Here is an 11,367-nt window from a genome sequence, read left to right on the forward strand (position 1 = left end):
GTGGAAGGCTGCATTGGCAAACAAAATAGTAATAGTAAAAACAAAAAACTCCGGAGAGAAGGTAATAAGTTGCCAGCGATAAAATTTAAATGATTTCAGGCCTACTCACGCTAATACACCCATAAAGGTTGAAAAAATTCTATATATTGCCCAAGCATAAGATGATTTTTAAGAATCGGGGTGGGGTGGGATTTCCCCCCTGTCTATAGGCCTATACAACAGGCCTTACAAATAATATAGGCCTATATTTGTTTTTTAATACAATTTAGGGGGATGTGATTGCACCACGGTCAGCATCCCCCTACGACTTTTTGGCCTATGAGTATTTTAGGCTCTTGAGCACTGTATTTTATTGAACGGTTCGTAATTTTTTACATATGTCGTAAAATATAAACTATCTAAAAAGAATCACATCATTGAACCATGCAAGTACTGTATGAGTACATATTCATTATGACTATGAAATTAAAAATAAAAGGTATTTTTTAACAAGCTTTTAATAATGTATATATTTGTGCAACAGTTTAGCATGATATGCCTATCTTAAAACCCATAGTATTTTTTACTGTCTTGAATAACAGACCTAAATGCCCAGCTGTAGTGATATAAACCTAGTTTTTGGCTAGTTTAGCCTACAAGTTAATTGTTTGAAGTAGGGCATTAACAAAAAAAAAAAAAAAAAAAAAAAAAATAAAAAATTGATTATATAAAAAAAAAAAAAAAAAAAGTAAAAAGTTGATTATATACAAGTGGAACATCTTAAAGTAATATTCTTGTTGTGTTCCTAGTAGCGTGAACTGTCACTTAAGAATGGAGCTTCGTGTTGATCCCCAATTGTGTCCGAGTCTCAGTAAGGGCAGTCTGATAGGCTAAGTAGGCCTATGTATGTAAATTTCCGGTGACTACATGTATATATTACTCGTTTAGCATGATATGCCTATCTTAAAACCCATAGAATTTTTTACTGCCTTTAACAACGGTCCAGACCTAAATGCCCTGCTGTAGTGATACAAACTAGTTTTTGGCTATTTTAGCCTAAAAGTTAATTGTTTGAAATAGGGCATTAACAAAAAAAGTAAAAAGTTGATTATATACAAGAGGAACATCTTAAAGTAATATTCTTGTTAAGGTGTTCCTTAGTAGCGTGAGCTCTTACTTAAGAAGGGAGCTTGGTCCCAATTCTCTCCGAGTCTCAGTAAGGGATAGGCGCTAAGTAGAGGCATGTATGTAAATTGCCGGTGACTAGCATGCATAACAGGGTCTTGCATTCATTTATTATAACAGTACATCTTAATGTAAAATTTACATAATTAAGGAATAAAAATGTAGTTCGATTTATATAGCGCTTTATACCGGAGTTTACATAATCATCTTGTTAATTATGATTTCGAGCTCAGCCTGCTTTTATTGTGAAAGACGCATTTTATAGGTTAGGCCCAAGGCCCCTCCCTAGGCCTAGTGTAGGCAGTGAAAGTAACCGTCATATTGACTGTTCTTAAGCCGAACTTCAAAAGATTTGACCTGATTTGACTGACACATCTTATCTTGTTTCATTGGTGTTTCATCAGTGACTAGAGCAAAGAACTTAATAGCAGAAGAATGAGCTGTTCCGCGTATTTGCATTAAAATTATTGGAAAATCCGCCCTCCCGCAAATGGGGTAAAATTTGAATATTTTACAAGTTTTACTAAGTAGAGAAACTATAGGAAACAAACGAACCAGAGCGGCGCCTTTATTATCTACTTGTCAGAGCCATAGATACAAAGAGTTGCGACATTGAAAATTTAGAAGCCATTTTGTGTCAAACGCGATGCGCGTTCTGTGTCTAACGTGATGTGCGTTCCTCCTGTGTATAATATTGTATAATACAGTTAGCTGCCTCCTGTATTATAGTTAATTCTATTTAATCTTTTTAGCAGTTGAATTTCATGTAACTATATTTATAGATTATTTTTTATGATTTCACTACTTAATATCCAATTCCATATTATAAATACTGCAATAATTTACTATTTTTAAGCAGTTCTTTAATCGTCGCCGATAGACCGAGATAGCCCCTCGATGGCAAGCATTCTTCAATTAGGCAATCCTGCCATATAGACCCTTAAATAAATGATATGTGACGACCAGAAAAAAATTGATTAAATATGTATATCAAAATGTAATTAAAATCCGTATATAGTTTATATGCCAGGCTCCTTAGGAGGAAATTTCTTTGTTTTTATATACGTTGTAGAACTAATTTTTCTAAGGAACAAAGAAGCATATTCGACGAAAAAATCGAAAGCGGTTAGTGAGATACAGATTTTTTAATATTTAAAAGATGTAAAGAAAAGGTTCGTACTCCCTCTTTCCCCCATTTTTTGATAATCAAAAATCTGTATCTTATCACCCGCTTCCGAGTGTTTTGTCAAAAAATGTTTTTCGTGTCTTATAAAAATCAGTTCTACAGCACTACAAAAATAATTTTCCTTTGAAGCATAGCTTTAAATTTGAATATAATTTTCATTTTTTCTCCATTTCTTTATAATAATAATAATAATAATAATAATAATAATAATAATAATAATAATAATAATAATAATAATAATAATAATAATAATAATAATAATAATAATAATGATAATAAATAAATACCTGTAAATAAAAATTAGGCTGTGTTCCAAACCCACAAAATGAAAAGGGGTCCGGAAAATTTTGATTCCTAGATGGCGGGAAATGAGTTTTCCTGACTTGCGGTGTCTTTTAATAACTTTTAAGTTCTTCAAAATTCAACGTTTTCCCCCTCTTGAAAACGGTCAGGTAAATTTTCTCATTCTTATTACAGTAAATAGGCATAGAATGTCAAAATTTCAAAACAAATCTGTATCTGGGCTATTGACAACAATGCGACTGTTTGACTTTGCTGTACACACACTGTGCAGTATCATCCTTGTGTCAGCTTCCTAATGATTGCAAAATAGATTTGGCACAGATAGCACCTCTACTGCAACGCCGTTGTTTTGAATAACATGACATTCATTGCTATGCGCCACGAAAACATGGACAGCAGAAAGAATCTCCCTTTCACACATTCTCCATCTTACAAAAACGAAGTCGACAAGTCATGTAATCATCATCATCATCATCATCATCATCATCATCATCATCATCATCATCATCATCATCATCATCATCATCATCATCATCATCATCATCATAATCATCATCATCATCATCATCATCATCATCATCGTTAACAACATGAACCTTTAAAAGAGAACTAGCAAAATGATTTTTTGTTCTAGAGTGGATTTTTGATATGCCATTAATAATAGAACCAACCTTAAAATCGTTTTTTGGCTTTTTTATGAAGTTATAGGCGATTATATACGATTTTACCAAGACGTCACTGGCGAAAAGGTAACAAAAGATCGTGTAAAATGTATGCTGTAACCATGGCTGTAAATTGTGATTGTTACAGCATGCACGCAAAGATCGTACGTTGTTTAATACGACAAATAATAACTTTAAAGTGTTAAAAATGTTGTATATCTCAGGGAAATATGCAAAGGAGCAGAAATCAAGCTTTAATTAGAAAAAAATCTAATGATGGTCACCGAATGGGTATTTTATAAACCGAGAGAAAAAATGGAAAACAGATAGGAAAATTCATAACTGTGAGTGAGGGGACACAATCTTATAAATATTTGCACTATATTTGTGGTTTACATTTCTTCTAATTAAAAAAAATACAAAAACAAAAATAAAAGAACAAAGTCATTCTAATTCTAAAAGAACAAGATTGCACACTGTCGAAAAAAGTATATGATCATATGCTAAGGTCTGCTAAGAGAAGCTTATCCGACTTTAAAGGACGTTCCGCCCTTTTTCTGGAGGTTCCCCCGCCCACCCGTTCATTTTTTTATCTAGTGATGCTAAATCAATAGAGAAACGGTGGTCCCTGAAAAGAGTCACGGGGGCCCTGATTTTCACTACAAAATAAGAAAGAAAGTGGGAAAGAAAAAGATAAAAGGAATAGAATTTAAAAAAATCGTAAGACAGAAAAGGAAAAGAATAAGAACAAACACATAAGAAAGAATGGAATGGAAAGGAAGCATAAGAAAGAAAACGAGAGACTAAAACAGAAAATGAAACATAGAAACAAAAGGAAACATAAGAAAGGAATAAAGAAGAAAAAGAAACATAAGAAAGAAGAGGAAAAAGATAAGGAAACATATGACAAAAAAGGAAAGTGTAAGAAAGAAAAAGAAAAGAAACGGAAACATCGAAAGACATTGGTATAATTGTGGTTTAAAAATGAGAAGGTAAAGTAATAAAATTATGGATCAAGGGTAGTAAACTCAGCGATCGTGGGTTCGATGCCCACACGGGGCAAGTTTTTTAAAAAAATTTTTAAATTTTAATTTTTTTTAAGGTCGTGGGTTCGATTCCCCCACGAGCCATTTTTTTTCCTTTTTTTTTTTACTTAATTATTATTATTATTATTTATTATTATTATTATTATTATATTAATCATATTGTCATATTTTAATATTTAATATTTTAATCCAATCTGTAAGTGGCGGGTTTCCCGCTGTAGAATGAGAGTGTAAATAAATAAATAAATAAAATGATTTTTTGTTCTAGAGAGGATTTTTGATATGCCATTAATAATAGAATCTACCTTAAAATCGATTTTGGCTTTTTCTTTATGAAGGCGATTATATACGATTTTATCATGACGTTACGATTAGTAACATAATTGATCTCAATTATTTAATAATTTAATTTACTGTATAGGCCTATATATCGGTATACAGATACATTATTGAAATGGTTGTTTATTTTTAGATCCTAAAATGCCTCTGCTGCCCTCTATAGTCGGGTTTCGAGCTCTCCACTAGAATTAAGATGTCAGCCTCCATTGCTAAATGTGTTGAAACATGTTATGTTTCTGCTGGATGTAATTGCGTACCACATTGCGTACATTGGAGTCATCAAAATGTCGTCGCATATGCATCGAATAGAAATATCATACTTTACGATCCGGGGGTAGGTGTATAGTGATCCCATAATCTATTACGGACTCACAAGAAGTTAGGCATGCTAAGCAGATTTTTGTTGACTTTCCTAGGCTCATATAAGGAATTGTAGTGCCTGGATTCCGGGGAATACAGTAAGGCAGGGCCTACCTACTACTTTTTCAGTATTTTTAATATTTGAAAAAAATATTTGATGTTGTTTACACGTTATGTTTATTATAGAGCCCCACTTGCCCGATATGAAAGGAATTGCAAATAAAGTGATGATTAATATAACATTGCAAGCAACACAAACTAGTCCTTATTAGGCCCCTCCCCTTTTATTGAACTTACCGCTGGGGTACTATCTACTACTAGTCCTATGGGGTACTACTACTAGGCCTATGGCTAGTCAAAGATCTATCCTCTTTAAAGAAATAAATAATTGAACATACACATTGCAATTGTTTTCAGTCAAGATCTTCTACAGGGAAGATTATATCTGTGTTGCAAGGTCACAAAGTTAGAGTGAACTGTGTGAAATGGGTGCAAGAAATGCCATCATTGGTTTATCAAACTGAAACTGTGAATGAGCTGATCTCGGCTTCCTCAGACCAAACTATCAAAATCTGGACGAAAAATGGAGATCAGGTAACTCAACTAAAATTCAGTTACAGCAGAAACTTCAGTAATAATAAGTCAAGCTCAAGTCCAGTAAAGACTGTTTTTTTTTTTCCTTCTTAATCGTATTGTACATTACTGGTTTATTTCCATACCAGTGGGTTTTGTTAGCTTTTAATTAGGATAGGAGGCGTCTGAGTCTGAGATGACCGAGAACTCAACAGACGCTGAACAGGGTTTCAATTTGATCAATCCCTGGTTAGCCAGAAGGGCGTATCCCCATACTGTGGTTTGAGCGCTGGCTTAGAACTTTCAGCTTTATTATTTTTAAATTTTTTATCTATTTTTTTTTTTATTCTTACACATTGCCAAACATCTCTACACTTATTTTTACAGCACATAGAGACTTTTTGTATCGTGCGCTTTATTAAGTTTAAAACCATTAACCATTGTAACACCATTGTATCTATATGCCTGTTGTAAAGTTAAAAGGGTGTTTTCTAATAAACCTCTTTATAAAGTGTGGAGTTGAATAGCTTGGCACTGGTAAGGCTGTGTTTATACTACACTGTTGGATTGAACACAGTGTTGTGTCATTGAACACAAATTAGTGCTGGAGGCCGATCCACCATTGACACTCATTTTATACTTGTAATTTTGAAACCGTGTTACAGCAAAAAGCATTGCATTGTGGGATGTGTTTTCAAATCAACAATTTGTTTTTATCCCCAAATGCAGAAGAGTGCACACCTTAACTGTAGGCCCCTACTTTCCGTCCAGCCCATTGTTTTGTAAACACTACAGTAGGCCTATCCCTCAGCGGTCTCCCACTAGAACAGTGAAAGTTAATAAACTCTACCTTAATTTGCCTTTTGTTCACAATAGACCTGCAATTTACAAACAAAAATTATAATCTGACAAAATTTAAAGATTACTCTCTTAGGTTTAACTTTAACATCTTAATCAATTGATTATATTCTGCATAATATAAGGCTTCAATAAACTATGCAGAAGTTTTTCACTGATAAACTGTACTCTTCTTGGTGACCTTGACTTGGTCAGTGATTAATTACCACTTGATATTGCCTGCAGGCACAAGTAGGAATCCCAATCAACCAAATTTGGGGATTATTTGAAGTAGCCTTTTTCAAAGGTGTTTGTAATCACACAGAATCCCTATTGCGTTTATGCAACACACATCTTTGCTAAGCAGTGTTAAAGTGTGTTGTATAAACGGGCCCTTAGATGCTTGCTTTCCAATCCCAGGGTCCTGGGTTAAATTTCTGTCACAGTAACAGGATTATTTCCTCACGAGCAAAACAACTCCACTCCATACGCTTTATATGAGTCTTGGTCTATGTAAAGCATCGTGTTTATGATTGTCTTGTGAAGGGTTTGCCACCTACTGTATCTAATATAGGACAATGATTAATTCGCTACTAGTTATCCTTGGCCATGTGCCTAAAGGAATAAGATAGGCCTAAATAGAATAAAATAAACAATAATAACAATAAACAACAATAATAATAAAATAACATAAATTTTTTCTGTTCACATTTTGAAAGTATGAGGTGACATCAACACTGGCAGGTCACGATGGCATAGTAACAATAGTTGATGCAATTTACCTACATGAGGAAGGTCAGTCCACATTAAAGCCAAGAACGCTAATCGCATCAACTTCAACCGATTCAACCATTAAGATATGGGAGAGACGACAAGATGAAAATGAATTTAAACTTTTGCAGACAATATCACGTGGCAAGGGTTTTGCTCTATGTTTGGCTTGGTGCGTCCTCCCCACAACAAACAGTAAGATCGTATATAATGGGAACAAAATTTACATTAAGCCAGGTGCACATTGCGACTAAAGTCGGACACTCACACGATACTGTAAAGAACGCAACACCACAATGCTCGCACAATGGATTGTTTTTAAGGATGATTCATTCAGACTCTCACGGACAATCGGCGTTGTGTCGTGTAGCAGAGTTGGATTGATCGTACCATCACAGCGAGTGTCCGACTTATCTTGGGCATTCTCCATGGAATCACTTAGGCCGACAACCGCAGCGTGTGCTTGGCTTTAATTACATTAACTTATATTTTCAATTATCATTATCATTATTACCATTATTACCATTATTATTAGTAGAATTATATAGATATTAGAATTTATTGTAATAATCATTATTTGTATAATATGTTAAACTTGGCCTAACATTAAGAAACATTACAAATGGTTACGAGACTCAAGAAAATGTGTTTTTAGATGATAAATTTTTTCCTGTTTATATTTGAAAGAGGAGGGCATTTTTCGTCGGACAGGCCTGTACCTCCTATCGTACAACACCACAACATGGTCTTCAGCCCAGAAATAATAATTTGCCTATCCAAATAACGTTTGATTGGCAAATCCCTAACATTGAGGTCCTAATGAACAATTTTGGCCATGCCAAGCCATAGAAAATCTCCCTGTGGACCCTACGCGGGTAATTTTATTTCGGGACCCTCACTGAAGCTCCAGTCGAGCCCTTAGTTTGGACCTCCCTGTCAGACATGTCATAACCCCTGTCAGCAAATTTCTGTAGCCACCACTGGTCTTTACGAATTTTTGTTTTTATTACAGCTGCTATACTAACTGTTGGGGACGATGACTGCAAGTTGCTATTGTACGTGGAGTCTGGTGGACAATTTGTTAAAGTGAATACATTACAGGGCCATGAAGACTGGGTTAGAGCTGTACAAGCTATTGTCACTGGTATAAAGTTGAATGTGCACTGTATTATTAAATTATTATTTTAGTAATCGTAATCTTAATTAGCTCTGCTATGGAGGTTATTCGTAACATAATGGTTATTTATTTTTTTATTTATTTTTTTTTTGTGGGTGGGGGTTAATAATTATGTTACTTAATTTATAAAACTCCATAAAATAATTGGCTACCTAGGTTGTCATTCCCGGTGGCAGACAATGTATTAAAATCAATACTTCAAGATCTCTCTAAATTAGAATGATCATGCAATGTCTTTGAATTTCATTTAATCTCATTTCCATATATGTGGTCTAATTTGCATATGCTTCTCTATCCCAGATGATGGTGACCTTTTGTTGGCTAGCTGTGGACAGGATTTTTTTATTCGTCTTTGGAGAATATCACCTGAAAAAGAAGAGGCTTTGGACAACAGAAATGAAGAGATTAAAATAGAAGGAAATACATTCTCTGTAATGTCTAGAGGTATAGTACACATGTAACATTGTATAGCTTGTTGTATTTCTCGGCCTAACTGGTCGTAATCACTGTGTGTGTGTGTGTGTACTCTACTGTGAGAATCCTTTAAGATGTTTGGTTCATAGTTCGATTCCAGTTGCTGCTCTTATGTTTTAGTTGGAAGGCTGAACTAAAAGTTAAAACAGTCCTTTGTTTATCGGATGAGATGTTTAAGTTGTCTGTCTATGTGCAGTCCATGTGCATGTTAAAAACTACAGTACAATCTTCACAAAAGAGTGGGGGATTGTCTCCAAGTATATCACAAGAATTTAGGTAAAGTTTTAAAAAAATGATTTGCTGGTGTAAGTGTTGAAATGATAAATAGCTGGTTTTTCCTTCCTGACTGTCTTGTATACAAAGACCAAAAGTTTTATTGTATCTTGATTTTTGATTTTCTATGTGTTTCATTTAAGGTGGTTTTCATTTCATTAATGAAACAACTTGTATTTTCTACTTTCCCAGAAAAGACTAAACGATTTAATGTATCTTTAGAGTCTGTGTTACTTGGCCATGAGAACTGGGTGTATGATGTACATTGGAAACCTGCTGTATTTAAAGGTGCAGTAACAATAACATTCTGATATTTGTACTGACGCTGTTTTACATTATCATGTTTGCAGTGCAGGGGTGGTTGGCCTAGCAGTTCTATGCTGGCTTTCCTGATATGGATAATAGATATTGACGAAAAATTTAATTTTATATCTCAATTTGATATTATCTTCGAATAATGATGATGATGTATGACTGATGATGATGATGGTGATGATGATGATGATAATGATGTTAATGTTGATGATGATGTTTGTTGTGACAATGGTGTTATAAGAAAAAAATAATTTCCCTGCCAAGTGTAATAGCATAGGGCTTTAAATTTGCTTTTAATCTACATTTGCATTGGAAGATGCTTTGATATGCTTCGGATTGGTGCTTTTTTAAAAATTTCAGATGGAGTGCGCCACCAACCAATGTGCCTGGTGTCAGCGTCAATGGACAAGACAATGATAATATGGAGGCTAGATGCTGACTCAGGAATTTGGATGGATAGTGTAAGTGTCATATGAGCCTTCTTATTTCTTTATAATCACCATGACTGCTGCCAATTAAAGGATGCATTGATATTGAACAAAAATATGAACAATAATATTAATTAAAATATTAATGTCTTTTTATGAAAGATTGGTTGGATAAACAATACTATTGTTTTTGTTAATTAGAGCACAAATCAGAAAATAGTAGAACTGTCTGTTCCAAAACACTTAATGTCCACTGAAGTTGAGAACTAGGTCATCTGTCCCTCAGTAGTCATCAATGCAAACTTGTCAGAAAGGCCTCACTCCTTTGTCACCATTACATCAGTCTGAAAGAAAGTTGGTATTTGAGCCAAACTCGCTACACATGCATGCCTCTCTTACAGGTGCGTGTAGGTGAGGTAGGAGGAAATACTTTAGGTCTGTACGGGTGTCAGTTCAGCCCCACTGGAGACTCCATACTCGGGCATGGATTCCAAGGGGCATTCCATCTTTGGCACACAGATGGAGCAGAGGTATGTAGGACTATTTCAAATATTACGTATCAATAATTATTATATAAATTGTTATACAAACTATATCAATGATGTAATTGTTTTGTTTGCTATCAGTGTGATAAATAGGGTCCTTCTTAATGATGTTTTGCAATACTAAACACGAGGACTGAAATTCAAGCATCTTATGCTGCCAAACTACAGCTGGCGTGCTTGCTTTCAAACAACCAGAGTGAAGGCTTAGGGAGTTGTTTGTCAATAAAAGGAATAATAAAATATTGTATAGCACTTCTATCTACCAACAATATTCATACAAGCCACTTTTAATTGAGCATTTAAAACCACATATCCACACTATAAAATTTTATTTGACAAAAACATGTGACAAGCCTATATATGGTAATGATGACATCACATAATGACTGCCCTATATGGGCATATAATAGTTTTTTTGTCAAGGAAAATTTGATAATCTTGATAACCTAATAGTAGTTCTATGAAAAATGAAACAGTATACTTGCTTTCCCCACACTAAATTTTTCTGGAACAAATCATGATGATGTCATATCACATCAATATTTCAACAGGTCACAATTTGTCAAGTACACTTTGTTAGTGTGGACAAACATTAGGTTATATACTGTACCATAAATATCTGAACTAGTTTTATGGTGTATGTATTGTATTTCTAATTACCATTTTCCTTTCTGTATAGAGTGATAATGGATGGTCCCCAGGTGTTGTGGTCAGCGGTCACTTTGGTTCGGTTGAAGATATTGATTGGGATCCCCAGAATGGTGATTTTTTACTGAGTGTTGGTATGGATCAGACTACGAGATTACATGCACCATGGATACAGAGCAATTCAGTATGAAACTTATCTTTTACTCTTCTGTTGTTTTATTACACAATTTCTGTATTCATTCTATTTATAGGACTACATTAGTTGA

At 34.3% G+C, this 11,367-nt stretch overlaps 1 protein-coding gene across 1 annotated transcript in view; it reads left to right on the forward strand.

The window, feature by feature from the left end:
- Positions 1–4,881: 4,881 nt before the first annotated feature.
- The window catches only part of LOC117122690 (elongator complex protein 2-like), a 16,991-nt gene continuing 10,505 nt past the window's right edge, over positions 4,882–11,367 (forward strand). The window contains exons 1-9 of the mRNA XM_033268376.1: positions 4,882–5,034; positions 5,478–5,654; positions 7,190–7,436; positions 8,254–8,385; positions 8,719–8,862; positions 9,358–9,453; positions 9,841–9,941; positions 10,310–10,438; positions 11,133–11,285. Coding sequence (XP_033124267.1) covers positions 4,894–5,034; positions 5,478–5,654; positions 7,190–7,436; positions 8,254–8,385; positions 8,719–8,862; positions 9,358–9,453; positions 9,841–9,941; positions 10,310–10,438; positions 11,133–11,285 — 1,320 coding nt within the window. The 5' untranslated portion in view covers positions 4,882–4,893. The remainder of the gene's footprint in view (positions 5,035–5,477; positions 5,655–7,189; positions 7,437–8,253; positions 8,386–8,718; positions 8,863–9,357; positions 9,454–9,840; positions 9,942–10,309; positions 10,439–11,132; positions 11,286–11,367) is intronic.

The sequence above is a fragment of the Anneissia japonica genome, unplaced genomic scaffold (assembly GCF_011630105.1).
Source record: "Anneissia japonica isolate Jap-2015-1 unplaced genomic scaffold, ASM1163010v1 scaffold287894_len555002_cov174, whole genome shotgun sequence".
NCBI lineage: Eukaryota > Metazoa > Echinodermata > Crinoidea > Comatulida > Comatulidae > Anneissia > Anneissia japonica.